This window comes from Choloepus didactylus, chromosome 5, assembly GCF_015220235.1.
Source record: "Choloepus didactylus isolate mChoDid1 chromosome 5, mChoDid1.pri, whole genome shotgun sequence".
NCBI lineage: Eukaryota > Metazoa > Chordata > Mammalia > Pilosa > Megalonychidae > Choloepus > Choloepus didactylus.
The window spans coordinates 96,422,192-96,449,328 of NC_051311.1; the positions used below are offsets into that span (position 1 = coordinate 96,422,192).

The window sequence follows — 27,137 nt, forward strand, 5'->3', positions numbered from 1 at the left end:
TGGAGTCGAGAAGTCACTCTGGTGGACATTCTTATGCACTATATAAATAACACCTCTTAGGCTTTAATGTATTGGAATAGCTAGAAGTAAATACCTGAAACTACCAAACTCCAACCCAGCAGTCTGGACTCCTGAAGACAATTATATAATAACGTAGATTACAAGGGGTGACAGTGTGATTGTGAAGACCTTGTGGATCACACCCCCTTTATCTAGTGTATGGATGAGTGGAGGAATGGGGATAAAAACTAAAGGACAATGGGGTGGGATGGGGGGATGATTTGGGTGTTCTTTTTTCACTTTTATTTTTTATTCTTGTTCTGGTTCTTTCTGATGTAAGGAAAATGTTCAGAGATAGATTGTGGTGATGAATGCATAACTATGTTATCATACTGTGGACAGTGGATTGTATATCATGGATGATTGTATGGTGTGTGAATGTATTTCAATAAAACTGAATTTAATAAAAAAAAAATGCACTACCCAGTCTATATAGTTTAGAGTGAAATAGCAACACATTCCAAAGTAATTTGTGTGGAGAATAAAAATATATATTTGGGACCCCCCTAAGGAGCTAGGGGAGGATGCGGAGGTGTTGGGCTTCCTCACCTGGATTGATGCTGATGTTCTCACAAACATTTGGCACTGATGGCTTGATCTGCTGAGCCCTCTGTCTTGGGGCTTGCCCCCGTGAAGCTTGTTACTGCAAAGGACAGGCTAAACCTGCTTAGAATTGTGCATAAGAGTCTCCCCCTGAGTGCATCTTTGTTGCTCAGATGTGGCCCTCTCTCTCTCTAACTAAGCCACCTTGGCAGGTGATCTCACTGCCCTCCCCCTTACATGGGACCTGACTCCCAGGGGTGTAAATCTCCCTGGCAACACAAGATATGATTCCTGGGGATGAATCTGGACCCGGCATCATGGGATTCAGAACATCTTGACCAAAAGGGAGATGCGAAATGAAATGAAATAAAGCTTCAGTGGCTGAGAGATTTCAAATGGAGTTGAGAGGTCACTTTGGTGGACATTCTTACTCACTATATAAATAACACTTTTTAGGTTCTAATATATTGGAATAGCTAGAAGTAAATACCTGAAACTACCAAACTCCAACCCAGTAGCCTTGACTCTTGAAGACGATTGTCTAACAATGTAGATTACAAGGGGTGACAATATGATTGTGAAAACTTTGTGGATCACACTCCCTTTATCCAGTGTATGGATGGATGAATAGAAAAATAGGGACAAAACTAAATGAAAAATAGGGTGGGATGGGGGGATGATTTGGGTGTTCTTTTTTACTTTTATTTTTTATTCTTATTCTGATTCTTGTGTAAGGAAAATGTTCAAAAATAGATTGGGGTGTTGAATACACAACTATATGATGGTACTGTGAACAATTGATTGTACCATGGATGATTGTATGGTATGTGGATATATCTCAATAAAACTCAATTAAAAAAAACAGGGAAAAAAAAAGCAATAATAGAGGAAATAATCAATGAAAATTTCCCATCTCTTATGAAAGCATAAAATTACAGATTCAAGAAGCACAGTGTACTCTAAACAAAATAGATCTGAATAGCCTACACCAAGACACTTAGTAATCAGATTATCAAATGTCAAAGACAAAGAGAGAATCTTGAAAGCAGCAAGAGAAAAGTGATCCATCCAATAGAAGGAAGCTTAATAAGACTACGTGCAGATTTCTCAGCAGAAACCATGGAGGCAAGAAGGAAGTGGTGCAATATATTTCAGATACTGAAAGAGAAAAACTGCCAACCAAGACTCCTATACCAGCAAAACTGTCCTTCAAATATGAGGGAGAGTTCAAAATATTCTCTGACAAACAGACAATGACAGGGTTTGTGAACAAGATACCTACTATACAGGAAATACTAAAGGGAGCACTACAGACAGATAGGAAAAGACAGGGGTGAGAGGTCTGGAACACAATTTTGGGTGATGGTAGCACAGCAATGTAAGTACACTGAACAAAGATAACTATGAATATGGTTGAGAGAGGAAGGTTGGGAGCATGTGGGACACCAGAACAAAAGAGGAAGGGTAAAGACTGGGACTGTATAACTCAGTGAAAGCTAGAGTGTTCAACAATTGTGATTAAAATGTACAAATATGTTTTTTTTTCATGAGGGAGAACAAATTAATGTCAACCTTGCAAGGTGTTAAAAATAGGGAAGTCTTGGGGGAAAAATACAATTAGCATAAACTAGAGACTATAATTTTGAAAAAATGTAGTGAGATTAAGACATTTCTAGATAAACACAGGCTGAGGGAGCTTCCCTACCAACAGTGCAAATGGGAGATCTTCAGACTGAAAGGAAAGGACACTGCAGAGTGGACTGAAATAACATAAAGAAATTAAGAGCTCCAGTAAAGGTAATATGGGCACTTATAAATACCAGTATTATTGTATTATTTTTTTTGATATATAAGTCTTATTTTGGTATGTAACACCACTTCCTATAGGTTCTTAAATTAAAATGTATAAAAGGTAATGATGAATCTGAGGTTTTGAACATACACTGCAAAAAGATATAATTTGTAACAAGAACAACAAAAAGGTGGGGGAATGGATGTGTACAAGAACAATGTATGTGTATGCTATTAAAGTTAAGTAGGTATCAAATCAAACATGACTGTCATAGATTTAGGATGTTAAATTTAAGCCCCATGGTAATCAAAAAGAAAATATGTGAAAAATATATAGAAAAGTAAATGAGAAGGGTTTAAAATGGTACACTACAAAAAAAAATCAAACAAATTCAAAATTAGGCATTAACAGAAAAATTCAGGTACTCAAAGGTATAAGACTAAGACAAAACAGCAAAATTGCAAAATAAAGTCCTACTTTATTAGTAGTTACTAAAAATGTAAATGGATTAAACTCTCCAGTCAAACAGCAAAGATTAGCAGAATGGATGAAAAAAGCATGACCCTACTATTTGCTGTTTAAAAGAAAGAAACCTTAAATTCAAAGATATGTTAGTTGAAAGTGAAAAGATGGAAAAAATATACCATGAAATAAGTTACCAAAACACAACTGGGTTTGCTGTACTAATATCAGATAAAATAGACTTAAGTCAAAAACTCTTAAGAAGGACAAAGAATATTAGGATATATTGACAAAGTCATCAATTCAACAAGAAGACATAACAATTAGAAATATACATCTATTTACATAATGGCAAAGCCTCAAAATATATTAAGCAAATATTGGCAGATTTGAAGAGAGTGTAAAATGGTGCAGCTACTGTGGAAACAGCTTGGTGTTTCCTCAGACAAATAGTTGTAGAGTTACCACAAGACCTGGCAATCCCATGTCTAGGTATATACTCAAAAGAATTGAAAACAGAGAGTTGAGCAGACATCTGCACACCAATGTTAATAGTGGCATTATTCATAATTGCCAAAAGATATACGTGCAATAGAATATTATTCAGCTGTAAAAAGGTATAAATTTCTGATACATATGACAACATTAATGAACCCTGATGTCATCATACTGAGTGGAATAAGACAAACACAAAAGGACAAATACTATATGATCTCACTAATATGAAATAATTAGAATAAGCAAACTCACGGAGTCAGAAACTGGAATACAGGTTACCAGGGGCCAGGTTGAGCTTCAGGAATGAGAAGTTAATGCTTAATTGGTATAGAATTTTGTTTTGGGCATGACAAAACTTTTTTGGTAGTGAGTAGTGCTGATGGTAGTACAACACTGCATATGTAAATAACAGCACTGAACTATATATTTGAATGTGGTTAAAGGGGGAATATTAAGTTGTATATATATGTTACTAAAATTAAAAAAAAAAAAAAAAAACACATAGGACTTGTGCCTGTTTGGATGGATTATGTCCCCCAAAATGCCAAGTTCTTTAATGAAATCTTGTGGGGGCAGACATATTAGTGTTGATTAGGTTGCAGCCTTTGGATTGGATTATTTCCATGGAGGTGTGGACCCGCCCATTCAGTTTGGGTCTTGATTAGTTTACTGGATCCCTATAAAGGCTCACAAACAGAAGGACCTCAGAGCAGCTGCAGATTAAAGATACATTTTGTAGAAGGCCATTTTGAAATGCAACCTAGGAGCAAGCAGACACCAGCCACATGCCTTCCAAGCTAACAGAGGTTTTCCAAATGCCAACAGCCTTTCTCCAGTGAAGGTATACTCATGTTTATGCCTTGGTTTGGACATTTTTATGTCCATAAGGCTGTAAATGTGTAACCAAATAAACTCCTTTATAAAAGCCAATCCATTTCTGGTATTTTGCTTAATGGTAGGTAGCATTAGCAAACAGGAACAGGACTGTACAACACAATCAATGAACAATAATGTAAACTATGGGCTATAGTTAATATTATAATGTTAATATTGTTTTATCCATTGTGACAAAGTTATCACACTATTACAAAGTGTTAATAGGAAAAACTGCATGTGTGAGGGGGGAACATAAGAAGTTTGTATTTTCTAATACATTTTAAAAAGTAAAGTGTTAAAGGAAACACACAAGGTTGAGACTCAACTATAATTGTTTTTAAACAGCCTTGGAAAATAGCAGCGATTGAACAATAAATGGGTTAGTATTATAGAATAAATCTTTGCCACCTCTCCTCCTGTTGAGAGGTATCATCTACTTGCAAGATACTCTGGAACTGATCAAATATATCATTAGACTGTGTAGAATACATTTTAATTAAATAAACAAAAGCATGCCAAAGAGTTTTATTTGTGCTTTGGTGAGTGTGTGACAAGACCACCTGAATGCAGATTAAAAGTCTCATTTTAAAACAAATTTTAAATGTCTAAAGATGCAGTGATACACCACAAGTTAAGATGAGGTCTTACATCATTTCTGCATCCTTTTCTCTCTCTTCCTTGCCCACTCCCCTAGAAAGAATCCTTACCTCCTGATTCGTAAATATACTATAACAGACATAAAACTTGAAAAAAAAAATCAAAGTTATAGTTTAAATTCCAGCACAGTCCATTTAATTCATACTCAGAAAGCTAGCCTGTTCCAAGCAAAACTTGTTGTCCAAGTTTCCCTAGTCACCTTGTAAGATGCATTTTATTCACATGGAAGACTTGATGACAGCATGTGAATGGATTAAAATGAGTTATGGCATGCAAACAAAGCAATGCAAATGCTAATTTTGAATGCAGACCCATGGACAATATCATTTTGACATATATAGGTGAGACATTCAAGCCATAGTAAAATGAGAAACTGAAAAAGAAATTACTTTAACTTCATAAAAGGACAAAAGATATAAAGGGATGGGGTTAAATGAGTTTAACAGTTAATAAGGATGGAGTTAAATATTTATGGTGAAGTGGTTAAATAATCAGGGTATGAAATCAGACAGCCCAGGTGGTTTATACTCTGCCTGTATATTCTATTCAATATCCATGTCATCATAACTTTCCTTAAGCTTCCTTTGAATAATATCTGTTGATCAACTAGTTGGAGTGATACACTATTCTAAGTATTCTTAGAGATGCGGCAATAATAAAATCAGGCAATCATCCTTGTCCCCATGGAGCTTACATTCCTACAATTCCACAAATGGTATTTGGGAGTATTGGATGATACATAATGCACCTGGAACAAGGTAAGAACTGTAAATAAATTTAACATCTTTCTAATAGTAATAAAATATTTCAGAAACCTGAAAATATATACTTATTTGATTAATAAATAGAATACTAAGTAAAAGAATGAATAATGCAAGCAAACTAGCAACACCAACCTATATAATCATTATGTGAGATTTTATGCTGTCCTTAAAATAATTAATCATAAAAGGTAGATGAAAGAAAATGAACTCTGCTTTTTTGAGATAAAGATTTGTTTGAGCAATTCACCATATAGTTACTTTGCAATTGTCTTTTTTAAGGCAAAATTTAAATCAGAACATCTGTGTCTAGATTTGCAATCACTGTAAGGATTATCCTCCATTTATTTCTCTTCTCATATCCCTCTTTGCTACCCTTCTGCATGATCAAGCAACTATCACTCTGTGATTTATTACCTTTCTCCTGTCAATTCAGTCATCATTTCACTCTGTTCCATTAGTATTTCCTGCTGTGACAATTCTTGTAGAATCCTTGGTAACTCTCAGAAGTTTCTAGATTCTACTTTGGAAGGCAGTGAACCACAATGTTATTAAAATCAGTGACTTACAAAGGGATTTGTTCCCTAGTCCTAAATGAAGGGGAAGTCTAGACATTATCTTAGAGTGACATTCATGCACAGCTTCCAACTGACACTAAACTTTTCTGAACTCAAATGCACTGCTGCTGCAACTATCAAATTTTACATGAACTATTTTAGAGCTTTCTTTAAAATTAAAATGCTTGGTTCTGCAGTTCATGAAGAGTGAGCCATTCGAAGAGTTGTGACTGCCAAAATTGCTTAGCTACAATGAAGGTAGCTATCATGTAACACTACAAGGCAAGGATTTTAAGGCTTTAGTTATATACGTAGCACATACTTCAAACCACACTTTCAAAGGACTTACTGGAGACAGCGTTCCAGTTAAACAGAAGCTAAGAGGCATGAAACAGTGTACACCATATGAGAATTTGGGCGGGGCACCACATGAATCAAGCCTACATTAAAAAATCATGATGGCATTAAATCATCCTAAATCTCTAACATCCATTCACAAGAATACTCTTGCTTTTTCATCAAAAATGACATCATGTTATTTTATATATAGAAATAAAAATATAAATTTGACAGAATATGTCTGAACTTGACCCACACACTGAAATATTTTCAGAACTCCAGAAGCAGAAGGAAAACAGACAAAAATGTCTTAAATGTGTAATACAGTCTGCTTTGAACAAATGACCTAGATTTAAGCAGTAGGTGGTCAAATTAAATTAGAAATGTTAATCCTATGAAAGCTCCTGCCTGTGGTTTTATAGCCTTCCTAAAGATTAAGGGAAAAAAAAGAGTAAAGAACATCAAAAATACCCAAAGTCCTAATATTCAGAACTGAGAACAAACAAAAAATTCTGCATAACATCAAATACTACAAAATAAAACAAAGCACTGAATTTAAAATATTTTTTACAACCTATGATCTTTTTCATAATGGATAGGGACTAAAAAGAGTGGGAAAAAATTTGAGCCAATTTAATTTCCAGTATAAGTTTTAATAAAATAGCAAGATAAGTTTTACTCAAGATAAAAGAAGACATATTTACTTAGGGCAACATTTATGCATCCATGTATTGTCTCTATATATTAGAAAAGAACTTCTTTAATGTGTTAATTTTTCCAAAAATTATGCAATTATCAACCAAAACTGGAACAAGCAAACTTTTCCTGTAAAAGGCCAAATAATAAATGTTTCTTTTTAATAATGTAAATATTTTAGATATTGTGTGCTCTATGGTCTCTGTGGCAACTATTCAGTTCTGCAGTTGTAAGAGAAAAGCAGCCACAGACAATATGTAAACAAATTGGTGTGCCTGTGCTCTAAATCTTTATTTATGGACACTCAAATTTGAATTTCTTACACTTGTCACTCATCATGAAATCTTCTTCCTTTTTTTTTATTCCAAGCATTAAATGTAAAAAAAAAAAAAAAAAAATTTCTTAGTTTATGGGCTGTGGGCTGTTCAAAACCATGCAGTGAGCTAAATTTGGTCCACAGGCCATGGTTTGCTGACCCCTAGACTAGACATTTGACATACAAATTGTGAGTATTAGAAGGTCGGAGAACAAAGTTCAATAGACTCAATATTCCTTCCTTTCCCCTTCCCCTATCTCTTCCCCTTTCACTTCCCCTTCTTTCCTTTTTCCTTCTTCTTCTCCTCTTTCTCCTTCTCACCTATCTATCTATTTATCATCTCTCTCTCTATCTTTCTTTTCACTTAGCAGTGCACAAAACAATCTGAGTTAGTTCATGAGAACCAAGGGTCAGATGAATAGCATCTCCCATTGGGTCAGAGTAGCACACCATAACAGGCTAATTGTAACAGCTACTAGGCATTGAGTCCACAGAACTACCATGGAGATTTTTTGAGCTACAAAATTATTCATAATATCCAAGTGAATACAGTTAACACGGTATTCTAGATACTCTATTTGCATCCCAATCAACTGTTGAATAAGTTATCCTTATGACATCTTATTGACAATTTATGTCTTCATCAAATTCCCCTGAATTTTTCCTGATGGTGCAGAGAAAAGCCATGAAGCCACTGTCTTCATTATGACAACAATTGTGTATTTCTAACAGCTAAATGATTTTCTGGTTCTCAGGGATTTGGCAATGCCTAAAAAATATTATATCCTTCCCCAAGAAATTTAGATACACAAAGCTAAGAAATCCTGGGAACAATGGCCTGTGATTCTCCCAGGAGCCATTTCAGAAAAGTCTCTTTTATTCACTTTCAGCAGCAAGCAAATTCAGTTTCTTCTTCGAATAACTTCACCAGCAATTCAAGAATTTCTTCGGCAGCAAATATTCTAAAGCAATATATTGGTTGTTATAGTTTCAGGTAAATTGAAATCATTGTCTTTAACTAAATTATAGTGCAGTCTGACATGACAATGATGATTAAGTCCAATGGTTGAGTTACCATCTATTCAGAAAGTTGCTGTCGGCTGAGGATTGTCATAGCATGCACTTTCCTATTAGGATAGAGTCCTCAAGAAGCTCATGTGGCTTTGTAAGCAATCATTAGTGGAGTTCCCCACTACAATTAAAAACATATGCCTAAATATGGGTTTTGAAAATGACACGTGTTTAAACATCAACATGAAAAGTCTATGTACAAGTGCCAGAAACCTATGTGGTAGGAAAAGCCAAAGCATTTGTGCAAAAGAATGTTTGTTACTGTCCTCTATCTGAATCAACACTGCAGCACAGTTTATAAAGACTACTTGAAAATTCCATCCATAAAATCTACATATTTTATGTACACTTTTCAGGAAGGAAAAAAATAACAAACCTGTGTGGCATCAAGTTCCAACTCCAAGACAGGCTTCAAAACGAAAAAAGAAAATATTCATCTCTTCTGAGTAACATGAGATATTAGGGAGAGATGTGACTTTAAATTACTGCCCCTCTTCAAAGAAAAAAAGTATTTAATTTTTCTAAAGGCAAACTCAACATTGGATGATCTGAGCAGAGGTTGAAAGCAACCCTTCAGAATCATTCATACGGGCGTTACATCTTTGAAGAAACAGCTTATATTTAAATTAAGATGACCTTTTGCATTCAGTTGTGAAATAATTTAGTTACATGAGTAGCAATGAACATAGCTATAATTTCTATTCATTTTGAAAAATATTTATTGATCTTGCCAGGTACTCTGATGAGCCTAGGGAGAAATTATATATCATGAACAGACAGAACCTTGAGAGGAATGCATGGTAATGAATAGAATTATGGGAGACTGAAAAAGAGTCAGTTAAAGAATCTTAGAAGATAAATTGAGTTTGAAACCTAGCATCTCAAGTGTTAATGGTGATACAACTTGTGTTTTTGCTGTAAATGCAAATATTGGGCTCAGGAAATGGCAAGGGCTAGTAATATACATTTGGGATTTGTCTACATGGAATAGATAATTGAAACCAAGTGAATAAATGAGAAGGCCAGAGAATATTTAAAAAGAAGAGTTCCATGGACAGGACCTTGGGGTAATACCTACTACCATGGATAGAAAGAAGCTGGGATAAAAAGGAGATTGACAAGGAAATGTCAAAGATAACTAGAAATTATATGGCACATGGCTAAAGGACAAGAAAAGAAAAATTCTACAATGCCAAATGATGAAAAGAGGAGATGGGGGCAGCTGAATGGTTAGAGGCCATTGGGTTTTCTTATCATGAGAACATTCAAGACCTTGGAGAAATAAGAAGTACAGGAGACAGGTTGCAGTGGGTAAATGAGTGAATCTAGTTTAGTGTCTCCATACAAGATTTCTAAGTGGAGGATGCAGTAGAGGATTAAATGGAAGAATAAAGTGAATTCAAATGTAATTGATGAAGAAAGGTCATAGAGATGGCAGGAGGAAATAAAAATTGAAAGCAGAGTAGGGAATAGTTGCTCTAGGAAGGAAGGGATATTTCTCAGATGTGAGGCAACACAAGAGAGGACCCATGAAAGCATAAATATGTCAAAGTGGGGGACAGAATGCCAAATGGTACATGTCAAAACATTCTCCATCTCAGAATAATACAAACTAAAATGATGCAAGAATGAGTCTTTAGAACTGGAGTTTTAACTATTAGGAATAAGAAAAGGATGAAATAAGAACTTTGCAAGGAAAGCATGCTTTGAAATTTTATTTAGCAAAAACTTAAAAGCACCTATATTTTAAATCAAGTCTTAGTGCATTTAATTCCTTAACTCAGATTACAAATTCCAATAATGTGATACATTATAGTCATGTTCACAGACATTTTTATATCTATTTATTAAACTTGTAGAGAAGCTACCAAATTTCCTGGAGTAATTGTGAGATTACAATAAGATAAGAGATTTTCCTTTAATACTACCTTTAAGGTAGCCAGAGCTGTTTGAAAGATATTAAATATATTATGAACAACTGCCTGTCCAGCAATCCAGGCCTGCTTTCTCTAGAGTAATGATTCTCAAACTTTGCTGCTGATCAGAATTGCCCTGCGTGCTTGTTAAAACAGATGGCTGTGTCTCACTCCCAGAGTTCCTGCCTTGGGGTCTGAAAATTTATATTTCTTACAACTTCTCATGTCTTACTGATGCTGCTCGTTAGGAGCCACAATTTGAGAACCACTTTCCAGCACATACCAGGCTAATCATTCCACATCATGTAGGTCTCTGAAAAGAGTATTTTCATTTAAGTCGACTATTAAAGTAGATTGGCAAACTAGGTCTGTGAATGCATCAAAATGGTACCATTAATATTTTCAAGCCGTCCCCCCCAAATACCCATACTTGAGTTACTAAATTCACTTCCAAGTGCTATCCAGAACATGTTACCCAATCATTATCTTTATCGTTATCACTAGAAAATGGCTCCATGTAGTTATGAAGAAATCAAAGAATTTGCTTTATTGAGAGAAACATTTACCCACACTTAAAAATTCTTTCCGTCCCTTCATTTGGCTCATGATTCTTGTAGTTCACTAATAGGTGCCAGGCACTATTACAGGTGCTTTACATATATTAACACATTTAATCCTCAATACCCTATAAAGTAGCACATTTTATTAACTTCATTTTACAGATGGACAAAATGAGACATAGAAAAGTTAAATGACTTTTTGAGGGTCAGAAAGAAGTAAACATTGACATCTTTATGGTTTCAATATCATGATCCTTAACCACTACTTACATTATAGTACAGTCTTCTACCCTACATGAAGGTGTAGCTTTTCATAGCTCAAATACTTACCTGTTCCGAGAAACAGGACATGGTATCTACCATCAGCAGCATTTACTCGATCCACAGCGATCTTTGTGTACTTGTAGTCTGTGCCTATCCGGACAATCAAAGGCCTTCTGTGGACTGGGTAGATGGGATTGTACATGAGAGGATGATTCCGAATAAAAGTAACAACATCATCTGGGAACTCCTTGGTGGTTCGCATATTGGGTGTAAATGCTCCTCCCGGACACTAAAAATGTTTTAAGTAAACAAAGTTAATAATCAAAATAGTTACTTTCTTCAGTAATAATCAAAATGTCTCTAGCTTTAAAAAATAGAACTTTTAAGCTTAAATTATTTAAAGTGCATCTGCTGCCTATTTAGGAGAAGACAGCATGACTATTGAAGTTACTATCCATATAATATTAATATACAGTGTGTATAATTTTTTTAATTCAGTTTTATTGAAATATATTCACATACCATACAATCATCCATGGTATACAATCAGCTGTTCACAGTATGATCATATAGTTATGCATTCATCACAATCTATTTCTGAACATTTTCCTTATATCAGAAAGAATCAGAATACGAATAAAAAATGAAAGTAAAAAAAAGAACACCCAAACCATCTCCCCCATCCCACCCTATTTGTCATTTAGTTTTTGTCCCCACTTTTCTACCCATCCATCCACACACTAGACAAAGGGAGTGTGATCCACAAGGCCTTCACAATCACACTGTCACCCCTTGTAATCTACATTATTATACAATCGTCTTCAGGAGTCCAGACTATGGGTTGGAGTTTGGTAGTTTCAGATATTTACTTCTAGCTATTCCAATACATTAAAACCTAAAAGGTGCTATCTATATAGTGCATAAGAATATCCACCAGAGTGACCTCTTGACTCCACTTGAAATCTCTCAGCCACTGAAAGTATTTCGTATCATTTTGCATCCCCCTTTTGGTCAAGAAGATAGTCTCAATCACACAATGCTGGGTCCAGATTCATCCCCAGGAGTCATATCCTGTGTTGCCAGGGAGATTTACACCCCTGGGAGTCGGGTCTCACGTAGCGGGGAGGGCAGAGAGTTCACCTGCCGAGGTGGCTCAGTTAGAGAGAAAGAGGGCCACATCTGAGCAACAAAGAGGTGCTCAGGGGGAGACTCTTAGACACAATTATATGCAAGTTTAGCCTCTCCTTTGCAGTAATGAGCCCCACAAGGGCAAGTTCCATGATAGAGGGCTCAGCACATCAAACCACCAGTCCCAATGTTTGTGACAACATCAACACCAGTCCAAGTAAGGAAGTCCAACACTTCTGCACCTTCCCCCAGCAATTTGGGGGGGGGGGGTGCTGTAAATATATTTTTTATTCTCTGCTCAAATTACTTTGGGATGTGTCAGTATTTCTCTCTAACCTATACCAACCCACCGTATCTCTACAGTGTGTATAATTTGATAATTTGAATGAGCTAAGTCCATTTACCATACCATACCTGTCTTCAGAGGAGCTGACAACATTTTGTATATGATATAACTTTTCACCCTTCTCTTCATCATTTTTTTTTTTTCTTTTTTATTCTATGTTGGCTGCTATTTTGTTAGGAAAATAAAAACCTGTGGGGTACAAACTAAACCTGCTAGTGTCTAAAATAAGTTGTCAAATTCAATAAGAACTCCAATATACAAGAGTTTTATTCCATCTGATCCCAAAAGATATAATAAAAAGCCTGCATATTGGATTAAGTGTGGTAAATTAGGTCTGATAATTCCCCTCCAGAAAAGACCCCAGTTACTTCTATTAACCTTGGAGTAGAATACCAACAGTTTTGCTTGGCCTACAAGCCCTTGCTTTATTTTTCTTTACAGCCCTTCTTTACCTAACAGCATATTATATATTAGTTACTATGTATCTATTGTCTGTTTCTCTCTCTAGAATGTAAGCTGTATATTGGCCATATCTGGGTCTATTTTGTTCATTGCTTGCTCAGCCCTGTAAAAGCCATATTATATTACATATGATGTGATGTTATGTTATGTTACGTTATACTATACTATATTATATTATAATATATTCTATTATATATTCTATTCTAATATATATATATTCTAATAATATTCTATTATATTCAATACATAATTGTTGAATTAATAGATTGTATCTGGCCTGCAATTTTGGTGCAGCACATGAAATTGGGTCATCATTTCTGGCTAGTAGAGAAAAGATTCAGAGCATCAAGTCCAAAGAGGCAGACAGCAAACAATAATGAGTTTTGATGAAAGGAGGCTGGGCAACTTCAGCAGTTCTGGAAAGGGCTCTTAGGGCTCTTAGGTTCCATTTGAAGACACCTGAGGACAAACCCAACGATAGGCTGGGAACTGCTAATGCTTAAAACTCAAACTCACAACCAGGATCCGAGTGTTATGTTACATGAGCATAGCTACTGGGTACGATGTTTTAACACCTACAAACCTTGTTTGTCTAACCCTATTAAACATCTATCAATATACTAAAACAAAATCCAGAAAATATAAAAACCACTTCTTCCTATTTTTCTTGAAACGCATGGCACTCCTGTCCTATTTTTCATTTCATCCTCTTTAGAGTTACAGAGAAAAAGAAAAGCAGCAAATCATGGTTCTTAATCAATGGCAAGGGATAAAACATCCATGGTAAACAGTGGGAAGTGAGGAGGACTGCGATGAACTGAAAAGTGCATGCTTTCTCTAAAGGCAGCAATGGAACTTTATTTCTAGATGATTGCTCTTATCCAGGAGACTAAGCCAGAGTGGCCAGACTTCAACAGAAGATAATAATGTGGTATTTTTGTGAATTCTGTCAAATTTTTAATGTTGACTCAATGAAAAAAGAAAAACAACTTTCGAGACCAAATAAAATATGGGTTAAACCTTTACAACAGCTATCCAACAGAGTTAGTGCCCCTGGGCCAGTGTTGCCAGGCAGACCCATATTTTCAAATAAGCCTCAGCAAATTACCAATATGACCACACTCCTTTAAACATGGACTGCCTCATCCTGAAGGCAATTTTTAGAGCAACTTTGACCATTTAACATCACTAGCATTTTTTGCAGGACCAGGAAATATAGTTATTTTTTTGTAGAAAGGCACAAGGAGCGATTAAATGACTTCTAGGAGAGAGAATGAGACAAATAATAAAACTAAGCCTAACATTCATTACTGCATTAACTAGAATTTCATCTGGAGCTTATATGTTTTTCTTTAAAAAAAAATCATTATATTTTAAATATAGATGTTTATAAATTGCCCACAATGAAGACCAAATGAGGACAAAGGATTTAGTTTGAGGGCGTTCTAAGCTGACGGGTGCATTCCCTACTTCTGTGAAGTATAGAATTATGGGTATTTTTTACCTTCACTCTTCACACAAAGTGGAAAAAGAGAAATAGATTGCTCAGTGAATGAAAACATGGAAATAACAATGCATGGGCAGTTTAAATAGATCTAGCCTTTAGGAAACACCACTAATTATGGTTTTGCTAGGCTGAGATGTCTTCTTAAGTATTTGCAAGCATTCTCATTTGCAAGTTCTGCAAATACCTAAAGTTAGCATATATTACCAAGCATTTCATGTAATTTCAGCTAGAAATTATTTTGGTGTGTAATAAGCTTATTAAATTATCAGTGTCTGGTTTCTGGGTTTTACTTAATGGTAACAGAAATTCAGATAAAAATTCTAATCTGATTGCACAAAACCATAGTTATTAAATAGGTAACCTGATCAAAGAAATATCTAAACTCCTTTTACTCTTTTATTTTAGTAAGAAAAGTTTATGGATTTATATAAATAAAGACAATTTTAGTATGTACATAAGAAAACTATTGGTTAAAAAGGAAAATCTTTAAAAATTGGTCAGTAAATGTAAATGAAATTGAAGAAAAAAGTAACTTCAGTATTTATATGCACAAGACATAATTGGCACTTAAGACTGGTGGCTTTTTTTTTTTCTTAATATTCTTTTTCAACCAGCATTTTCTACCACATTGAGGAAATTTTATAAACAGATTATACTGTTTGCAGCTCCCATTTAGTTCAGACCCTATAGGGTCTTATCTTTAACATGTTACCTAACTCTCCAAGATACATACATATGCAGCTGCTTTTCTTTGAACTTGGACCTTCTTCTTTTAAAAGGAAAATCACAGAGGTAGCAAAATAGGCATACTAGATTCAGATAGTGCCTCTATTGATATTATCTGGCTAAATAGACCTGAAGCCAAGTATGAAACATGTCATTAAAAAAACAGTTTAATTCAGTTGTTTGGATCAAGGAATGAAACAAACTCACATTTTAAAAAGTCTAAACCTTTTATATTTTATTCTTTCCTAATTAAGAAACACAATTTTATCTCTGGGAATATTTTTAGCACAACAAAAAGACCTATTCCTATGCATAGGAATCTAAGTATTCTCTTATGTTTTTCTCTATTACATTTTTGTAAATCATGATGTTTTTAAAGTAAAAATTAATAAAAATAATACACATACCACAGAAGCAAAATGTTAATAATATTCAGTTAATACTGGAAATGCATAAATGCTTGCAAAAATGGGATAATTTAAAATTAACTTACAGCTATCATATTTTAAAAACTTTTTATTATTAAACAAAGCTGCTAAACCATGACCTGTGAGCCAAATCTGGCCCAATTCCATTTTTGTATGACCCATCCTCTGAGAACAGCTTTTACCTTTTTAAATGTAAAAATATCAAAAATATCAATAAAAATATCACAGGAGAAACAGTATTTGTGACAGATGCAATTAAATGAAATCACTCTGTTCCAGGCATGCACCTAAATATTCTACACAAAAATGAATAAGCATAGTTTCTGCCTTCAAGAATTCAGCCAGAAAGGAGATGGGAAAATAGGGTTTTTTTCTCCCCATTAAAGGTATACATAGAATGATATTTAAAAAAACAAACAAACAAACAAACAAACAAACAAAACTTTAAAGAGGAATATTTAGCCCTATTTAGCATTTGGTCATCTTGTAGTGGGAAAATTGGCTCCTTAGTAGATCCGAACTGGTGCGCTCTCTCTCTCTCATAACTGCAAATGGGAAAAGCACCAGAGCTCTCTAAACAGCCCTGGACAACTTTTTCCCTATTTATGCAGACACCTTATCCACCAGATGCACCAGGCCTGAGAGGACAAGGCCGGTGGCAAGTTGCTCTAGGCACTGGCAGAACATCTCCTCCTTTCTCTGGAAAATTCTAACTATTTGCACATTGAAATGTTTTGATCTGATATTGCAGTTTAGGAAATAAGGTGGAAATAGAAATAGCAGGCTTTCAACTTGCTTTGTAAAGGTTTAAATAACAGAAAAACAAAAACAAAAACAGCCTTCAAGTATAATAGCTTAACTAAGAGTTTAATACTGCAGTTTGAGACGGGACCCCCAGCTGATAACACAGGGTGTATCTTTTTTCCTTAGCCAAGAGGCACAAGTAGTAGGTTTCCAGGCAAAAAGTTCATTGTAATTGCACACTGTAATATTACCATCCTGCAGTCACACTCAATTGTCCTGATGTCTAAGTGATTCCAAGAATGAACAGGAATTGGCAAGCCCCCACCAAAGTGAAAAAGGTATTTTTTGTAGAGAGAACAGAATGAGCGAAAATATAGAGGCACTAAATAATATTGGGTTTAAAGGGAACTACGAACTCATTATGGTACAATGGGATAAAGTATCAGATTTGGAGCCAGATATGTTGGGTATGACTCATAACTCCAAAATTTACTCCAAAAGTTATTTATAGGGGTTTCTTTATTGATTTGTGCCTCAGTTTTCTTATCTGCAAAAAGGCAATAATATCTACTTCCCAGGATTATTGTAATTATTAAATAATATGTGAAGAAATTTGGATAGTGCCTGACTTGATAAACTTACAAAAATTATTATTAAAACAGGAATATAAATATAAACATAAGGCCAAGTATTAGCTGGACAAAACAGCATGCTCACTGTATATAATACAGAAGTGGATAGAAAAGATAGTCACTAAAATTTTCACTGATAATGTTTATTGTCAGTGGATAGAATTATGAGCAGTTTTTAATTTTCTTTTTTTTATGTGTAGTTTCTAACTTTGTACAATGGGCATGGATGGATTGTGAAATAATGTAAGGCATAAGGTATCAGTACAAACTAAAAATTAGTAATATTTAACAAGATGGGCACCACATGCACATTTTGACTTTTCCTCACCACCTGACTTGAAAAATAGGTTTTCTTCCCCTATGGAATAATATAATGAAAAGACCATATCATTAGGGAGATCAAAACTGAAAATAAGCAAATTTTTTATTTCTCTCACTAAGTACCTCTAATTCCCTCTTCCTGTTCTTATATCTATGTAACCACATAAAGAATGAACATGTTTGGTTTTCTGTATCCCTTATGAATTGAAATTTGCCATTTTCTAGTAGAACAGATAACATGTCCACACAGTAATTTAAAATTCATAGTCATCTGGGACATTTGTTTATATTCACAATGAACTTTTTGCTTCAAAATTAGTGTCTCCTAGTAAGTTTGTTTTCAAAATTAAAAAGAATTCTTTTCAATAATAATAAATAATTCTTCATTGATTTATCGCACAAATTTTGCAGATAAGATACAGAATGAATGACAATGATAGTGACAGGAACAAAAATTGATTACACTTTGCCAAGTATAAATAAGATATAATTATCTTTTTCCTTAGCTTGTGATATGTTTAAGCATATGTATTAAAACCTCTAGAAAATAAAACATCCATGTGCTTTCATAAAATAAATGTTATTAAATGATTTTAGTTATACTTTGTGTTCATTTTTCCTCAATCCTTTTAGCTTTCTTTTTATCAAGCAGTGATAAGAACTAAGAACCCTTTTTTTTTTTTTTTTAAGTCAAGGTGGTTTAAGTATTTTAATTACTAAATGTTAGGTGAAATGCCAGGAACAATAAAAATGATATGTTAAGGAAGTATTAGCAATTTATTAACTCACTTTAAATTCCCTTACTCTTCTAATTTCTGTACTCAGGTATTCATAAGTATCTGTTGTCCTCTGATGAGTTTAAACACTTTCTTAACCCTCATATCAAGTATACAAGTTTTCAGCATTAATATATTCATGTTTATATATATATATATATACATATATATATATATGTATATACATAAATTCTTTTGAAAGCTTTTATTCAGAAAGCATTTTGATGTGCTTAGGGGATGTAACAATAAGAAGCTACTGTTGTCTTCTGGACACAAGTATTCTAATAAGGAAGATGGACATGGTCAAAGCAAAATTGCAAGACATATAACAATTATTTAAGACAATTATAAAATAAATACTACAGTTTGGTTCGTGATCAATTGCCAGATATGTGTAAGAGCTAATATTTGTTAATGGAATTAAGAAGAGTGGAGAACTAAGGCTGAGGGGAGCTGTGAAGTTTAGAGATGAGAAAACAAAGTTTGGACTATTCAGGGAACTGCAATTCCTGGGGTTTTGCTGGATCACAGAGCATAAAATGGAGGAAAGTGGTAGGAGGTAAGGCTGGAGACAGAGAGCAGGCAAGAAATGCAGAAGTAATCAGGGAAGCAGGGAGGTGTGATTAAGGGGAGTCTTTATCTAACCCTTGAAACCCTTGAAAGATGAGTGGTGTATGGATAAGTAAAGGAGATAGTCCAGAATCTGGACTAGTTTCTAGCACGGGTCTTGAACTTGTATCCTGAGAGAAATTGATCTTATTTTTGAATCCTTGGTAATTTAGGATATTTACTTGAAGCCCAAAGAATTAAGTAGTTGAGAACTTGTACTTAAGAACAAGTCGGCTTTCGTTTTCCTCACATTTGCCCTCCAGTATTCAGTTCATGCAGAGCTTCTGAGCCCCATTTACTAATTTCTATCTTTGCATTGTAGTTTATATGGCACCTTTTGCCAGGACAAACCCCCTTACCCTCCATACCCACATCCAAACACCCTTTGGGACCAGCTAAATCTCACATTCTTTAAATGCTGCTCTAAACTATGCTGAACCATTACAATCTCTCTCTCCTCCAGACTGCAAAAATATTTTCTGTCTATATTACTCATATGTTTGAATAATGATGTAAGATGATACGTAAGTAAATTTAATGTCCATATATTCAACTATTTTGCAACCTTTCCTAACTGAATGCTATCAAACATCTAAAAGGAATAAAAATACTTCTAATGATAGAACAATCTGAAGATGTATATAATCAACAAAAGTGCCAGCAATGAACTTTTCTTCTTATTACCACTGGCTGTGTATCATGAGTTTTCTGTGTTCCTTTGCTGTGTCAGGTAATAGATGTGTTCAAGGCACAATGACTGAAGCATATGGTTCTGTTCCACTTATAAACAGATTGTAAAAATGAACACTTTTACTAGGTTCTGCTTAAACAGGATAATATGTACAAACACAGTCTCTTCCAGCAATTTTATACATGTTGCAACAGAATAATGTAATATGTTAGCTTGGCCACAGATTATGCAGTCTTTGGCTGCCCTTTACAACATACCAAAGGTGTCTTGTTTCTTCCACAAACTTGAATTACTTATGGAAAAACATAATGATACAATTGGCAGGCTTCTTCCTACTGACTTGGGCCTGCTGGCTGGAGCCATTTGCTAACACAGCTATCAACCCTGCTTTAAATGAAGCACCCACTGGAAATATTAGAGGGAGGGTATAGATATCTGCCAGTGTAATTTCTTTAAGAACAGTCATATATTTTTGGCATTCACCTGGTACCCAAACTACTGTGTGAGGAAATGAATTTTGAAAATCAGAGCTGACCCTTCATTGGGAGAACCTCCAATGCATCTTTCTTAACCCTGGAGAACTGCAGATCTTTTGGCTACATGAGTGTGATATTAAGCCCTGGAAGCCCAGAAAACATACAGGCACTGGCCACTCTGAGTCAGAACGCTGGTTTCATGGTGTGGTGTTTGGTGAAGGGTGGAGGACTAAAATGTTCAAGGAGATATGCTTTTCCAGGAGGAGATCCAGAGGTCACTCTTCCACCCTGCCTCTTTTATTCCCTAAAGATCACTCATCTGACAAGTTTTATATTTAAAGGAGCGGCTCTGGTCTAAGCACCAGATGTAAGGAACCACATTACAGAAATATGTCTCAAGTACAGACTACTCCCTTTTTACATGTAGTCTGCTCCAGATGTGTATTGCTCATGCTGGCTTGTTCCCTACTGCCTTAGAGCAGGAAACCTGCTTATTGTTGGTTGCTCAGAAATAGTGAAAAGTGGAATAGTGAGCAGAATTTTCTAATTTAACATTGCTTTATTTTATTTTACCAAAAAGGATTTATCTATTCCCACATTTTATAAAGAATATTTGCTACTCTATATGAATGTTTTTCTCACTGAGACTCTCAAAGTACCATGCTTCTGTTGAAGTACTTATGAGTTGCCAGGTGAGTGAAGGCCCCAATGAGGGGTGATGGGTCGGTGGTCGCTTTTTTACAGGAAAAAAATCCCTGAAATGTACCATTTGCCAAATTCCATGATGTAAGTGCTCCCAGCATCACCGATTTCAAGCTGCCATGGAGACGTCATTAAGTTAGGAAGAGATTCCCAGAATCTGCCCTTGAGAGTGGGTTTATGTGTTCTGGTATACGTACTGCCTGAAGCTCTGGGGACTTAAACCCTGATTGGTTCTCTTACATCTGTTTTATATGTTTATCTGAGGTGTTTCTCTGAAGATCTTATTTGGGGAAAATAGAATTCTGCTTCTATAAAGAGTTTACAACTCAATTGCTCCTGTAAAAGACACATATATATGTTGCACAAAAGAATAATTGAGGAAAGCACATGTGATCACAACCACTGCTGAATTTTCTTCAGGACTTTGTGGTAGACTTTATACCAAAAGTACAAGCAGCAAAAGGAAAAAAAAAAAGATAACTAGGACCTCATCAAAATTAAAAACCTTTGGGCATCAAAGGACTTCATCAAAAAAAATAAAAAATAAAAAGGCAACCTACAGAATGGAAAAAAGTATTTGGAAACCATATATCTGATAAGGGTTTAATTTCCAGAATCTGTAAAGAAATCCTACAACTCAACAACAAAAAGACAACCCAATCAAAAATTGGTCAAAAGACTTGAATAGGAATTTCTCCAAAGAAAATATACAACATCCATAAAGCACATGAAAAGACACTCAGCATCATTAGCCATCAGGGAAATGCAAATCAAATTATAATGAGATACTGCTTTATATCCACTAGAGTAGTTACTATTAAACAAATGAAAAACAACAAGTGTTGGAGAAGATGTGGAGAAATATTAATTTTTGGTAGGAATGTAAAATGGTGCAGCTGCTATGGAAGACAGTTTGGCAGCTCCTCAGAAAGTTAGGTTAAGGCAACCCAAATTCTGGGTATAATACTGAAAAGAACTGAAATCAGGGACTCGAACATGTATTTGCACACCAATGTTCATAGCAGCATTATTCACAAGTGCCTTAAAATGGAAGCAGTCTAAGTGTTCATCAACAGATGCATAGATAAACAAAATGTGGTATATACATGCAATGGAAAATAATGCAGCCAAGAAAAGGAAAGAGGTTCTGATGCAAGGTTCATGGATGAACCCTGAAGACATAATGTTGAGTGAAATAAGCCAGACACAAGAGGACAATATTGCATGATCTCACTGATATGAAGCAAGTATAATCAGTAAAATTATAGAGTCAGAAACTAGATTACAGGTTATAGGGGGCTGGGGAGGGCTAGGGAAAGGAGAGGTAAAGCTAATTGGGTACAGAATTTCCATTGGGGATGACAGAAAAGTTGTGGTAATGGATGATGGTGATAATTGCACAACATTGTGAATATAATTGATGCCATTGAGTAATATATCTGAATGTGATTACAGGGGTCAGGGGGAGGGATTTTAGGTTGTAAATATGTTACCAAAATAGAAATAAAAAAAAAAGGAGAAAGATGGAGCTATGAGTAGGCCAACTTCAAATAGCAAGTCATTCTCAAAAATATGATTTATCTTCGGAGGATGTTATCAGTGAATCACCTGGAAATTCATTAAATATTTTGCAGACTGAAATGGAATTTGAAGATTTCTTAGCTTCTTCTTCCCTTTCCCTTCTCTTATGCAATCTCTGCTTCCTATCTAAAATCCCCCAATTTGAGGTATACTACAGTGGATTTATCTGCTGACTTATTTTCATTGTGTTATACAAAGTAATTAAATGTTTTATTCATCTTTTGGTAAGCTTTGTGCATCAAAGAGAAGTAATAAAAAATGATATCGTGAATTCTATGATATGACTTTGTTGCTAGCATGATTAATTATGAGATTTTAACTTTTAATGATTTCACAGATATGTACAATTCTGATCATCAATACAAAGTTAATTAAAAGTTAATTTACTATGTAAAATATATATCAATGATTGATCTTTGAACTTCCTGGCCAGGGAACCGAACTGGACCCCTTTTACTTTTGAATAAGTAAATATGTTCCTTGAAGGCATCACAAACTATTTTCTCTGTTTTTTTTTTTTCAATCTGGCAGTAGTATAATTTAACGCTTTGAGAAAATAAACAAGTAAGCAATGCATTTCAAATAAACTCTAATAATAACAATAAGTGAATCAAAATTAGCAAAAAATATATGGGATGAATATCTGAAAGAATATTGGCAAAGGTAATTTTAAGACAAGCACAAAGGAAAAAGAAAGTTTTCATTGAAACAAATAATCACATTAAACAGCCATGTTTAATTTTTTCCCATAAACTCATTCTTCTTTATTTATCTCTTTATAATTGCACTTTATAGTTACAACCTATTCTATGATATGCAGGGATAAAAAAAATTCATACTACTCTTGCAGGTCAATTGTATAACATTTCCCTCCAATCAGTGTTGTTATATCATTTTACAGAGACAGAAACTAATCTATATTCTAGAAGGAAGCATTTCTATGCACCAAACGATGAAAAAAACATTACTGGCATTCTAAAAAAGTCCAATTCCAATAACCCAGTGCACTCTCTCTATCTTCAGCTGAAAAAGTTAGTTTTTAATATACTCTTTAATATTACTAATTTTGCATGACATGGATATATCTGCATGTTTCATAAACAGTACTTCTAGTTCAGGCAATTTCTAATTTTTCAAGCTGTATATAGTTAAGTAATTCTAATTTGTATATTGTTTTATAATTTATAAATAATTCATTTTGATTATAACACTTCAATTCCAATTATTTCCTCACATATACCAAGCATTTTTTGTTGAAAAATATATAACAGATAATTTCTAACTATAAATATTCCTTAAGATGGAAATATCTCCACCTCAGGTATCTCTAAATTAATTCTCTCATATTTATTCCTTCATTAAAGCAGATTAAATTCCTTAATATAGGGAAGTGTAGTGAAAAGCATGTAGTCAAATTTTTACCCACCACCTAAAAGTTTAATAACTTTTGGTTTCTCTGCCAATAAAATTAGGAAACTATCTCTTTCCTGGCTGACTTATATGGTTATTTTGAAATCTGAATGAGATTTTGTTGGCAATAGCATTTTTTTAAAATGTAGAGTATTTTGCAATAGCATTTTTTAAAAATGTAGAGTATGCTACAACATGTATGACACTTTATTAAAATCTCATATCTGGGGACTTGTGAAGTAAAAAATTGTAATGAGTATACCAGTAGATCTATAGTTGTATTTAATAAATATCAACAGGATATTCATTTCTTGTTAAATTATATTTTTTAAAAATAATAATAACAAAGAAACTTTCCTGGATACTTACAGTTCCAGGGCGAGGATACGGAATTCTGCCCTGGTAGGAAATCAGCTGATGATTGGGCCCTTCTTTGTGAGCAAAAGGCCCATTAAACACAGTCTGTATGTCAGATAAATGATACACACACACGGCTGATCCTTTAAAAACTGAGCTATAAAAAGAAAAGAATAAGAAATCCATTTTCTTAATTTTTGAAATTTAAATATAATAAAAAATAGACTTGGAAGTTCTTTGCAATAAGTTAGTATGATTCATTTTGGAAAAGTTGAATGTTATGGTTCATATGGGCAGACTTGAAAAACTTCTGTTTTGAAATATGGTATTGATAAATAGGCATTAAAGCATTTAATTTATCCATGGAGGCAGTACACAACAGTAAATCACAGAAAAGTTTCAATGTTTCAAGTAGGACAAGTCAAAAAGTTTCTAACTGGTTTATCTTTGCAATAATAACAAAAAATAGATGATTTATTCAAATCTCTAAATTCAAATTCCAAGTCACTGTGGATACAAATTATCATAATTTAACTCAGAGAAATCAATACCATTAATAAAAGAACACTGTACCTCTTTAAGGAAGTAAAATTATTTTTAACTGAAATGCCAAAATTTTATTTGAATGAGTCTTCAAATTATTTCCTTAAAATAAAATATTTCATACACTTTATTCCCACATTATAATTCATATTTTCTTTATTTGAGAACAATAGTGCATAATCATTACAAAAACTATTTTGAGAGGGTTCATTCAAGTCACATATATTTTGGTGATCAGGCAAAATAAATAAAACTGGACAGTTACATCCCAAATGTTATGTTAAATTGAAAGTTAAATAAGAGAATGTTTTTGTAACAATTACTACAGTTCAATAAAGTTTATTGTTTAACTCATAAAATGTAACTGTTTAATAATTACCTTGAAGTTGTAAAAATGCCATATACTAGTGTTGTTCTTGGATTATCAGTTTCCAGCAGAAACACATCCTCTGTAAAAGGAAAAATACTATTCTTTTAAAATTTCTAAATTGGAACTGTATTTTAAAGAAGTTACTCTGAGGCAATAATTTCAACTACATAAATTATTATTCAGAAAGATATTCCTATAGCATCACTATAATTTGGAAAAAACTAAATGATAGGCACATGTTAATGTAAATTAACTGAAATATTAAAGAGACACTAAAGGGATATTTATGAAGACTGTAACCATATGGAAACCATGCTGATGAAATATTATTAAGAGGAAAAGGCCAATTGTACATAATATGGACTACAACCATGTAAATTTCAAAACTGTACACCATAATACAACAAAAAGACTGAATGATCCTAAGTCTCTGAAACCTAGACACATTTGCAAATTATTTTGGAGAATAATGAGAGACTGGGCTATGTTACAATATGATATTCAGAATTTTTTCCTAGAAAACTGATATAGAAATGATGGTTTCCATGGTCAGCACAAATACTTTTAAGGAGACCAACTATCAGTTTTTATAACTGTTAAAACCATTGTTTTTACCATATTGTAATATGTTTTAATTGCATTATCTCATTATTTGCCTCAAAATCTGAGAATATCTAGTACTTTACATTTTAATGGATTAAGGTAAAAGAAAAGTAACTTCTAAAGGTCACTTAGTAAATGTGACACTATAATATGCACCAAGTTTTCTGATTAAAAACTGTTCGTGGGTGGGAAAAAATTGAATTGGTAGCCCTTATTTGACCTGGAAAGGACAAGCCTTCTAATTTCCCACTGAGAATTCATGGTCCTCGGTTCACCAAGAAGAAGTAAGACAGGAACACAAGTCTCCTAATTTCTAGTCTAACACTATTCCATCTAAACTCTATTCTGTCCATTAGATGCAATAGAAAAAATATACATAGCTGTATTCTCATACAAACTGATTTCAAATCAGAATATTCAATATTTTAATATAAATGAATTACACGTTCAGCTATAAAAGCAGAAGCACATCACTACCTATGTATAAATTATATAACAAAAACACACACATTCATATATCATGGTAAATTTGATGAAATGCATGTTTTGGCAGTGCATTCAAAGGCAAAATAGATAAAAATTCTTAATAAAATTTGTAAACAGTATCCAGGTGGTTAATTCAAATTGGCGCATTATTTATGCTGAACATATCCATGCAAAATATATCCTCTTTGATAACTTATTAAAATATGTAAACCTTACAAAGTCTCTTTAAAAATCACTTTTTGTTCTAACATCTACATACCCAGTTCATCAAAGTATGTTTCTGGGCCATCTTCGTCTGTTACCGAGCACACGAGCCTTGCTTTTAAGAACGTGGTCCACTTGTTAACAAGGCTACGGAGTCCACCAGTGTCATTCTGTAAACACAATTCAGATTAAATGCACATTTAAATGTATTAAAATTTCAAGTTGGAATCTTAGTACTTGAGGACTTGTCGTAATGCTGAAGGATGGGAAAGTTTACCATATCTGCCTTTAAATATTAAGGAGATAGTATCATATTTAAGACATGTAGTATCACTTTACAAAATGTTATTCTCTCATAGTATGGTATCAGTTGGAAGTATATCAAAAAAGGAATTTAATAAATGTGCCATAAAGTTTTCTAATTTTAACCATGCATTGTGGAAATATTCATGCTTTTATGGAGAATATATAACTTAATCTTCTTTTTCCTGATAATTCATTGCCTTCAATATGGAACTAAATTATTGTGTACAATGAGACTGTGGTTAGGAGGGTGGATTTGTCCTTACACTAATGATCCCCAATAATCCTATTCATTCTCCTTCATTTCTCCATGTTATCAGTTAATCCTCAGTATTTCTAATCATATCCTTTTATATACCTATTT

The 27,137-nt window shown here is 34.0% G+C and overlaps 1 protein-coding gene across 1 annotated transcript in view; it reads right to left on the reverse strand.

Moving 5' to 3' along the window:
* The window catches only part of SEMA3C (semaphorin 3C), a 170,400-nt gene that overhangs the window by 40,728 nt on the left and 102,535 nt on the right, over positions 1 to 27,137 (reverse strand). The window contains exons 9-12 of the mRNA XM_037836521.1: positions 26,526 to 26,640; positions 25,187 to 25,256; positions 24,277 to 24,421; positions 11,435 to 11,657 (exon numbers count right to left, since the gene is read on the reverse strand). Of these exons, the coding sequence (XP_037692449.1) occupies positions 11,435 to 11,657; positions 24,277 to 24,421; positions 25,187 to 25,256; positions 26,526 to 26,640 (553 nt within the window). The remainder of the gene's footprint in view (positions 1 to 11,434; positions 11,658 to 24,276; positions 24,422 to 25,186; positions 25,257 to 26,525; positions 26,641 to 27,137) is intronic.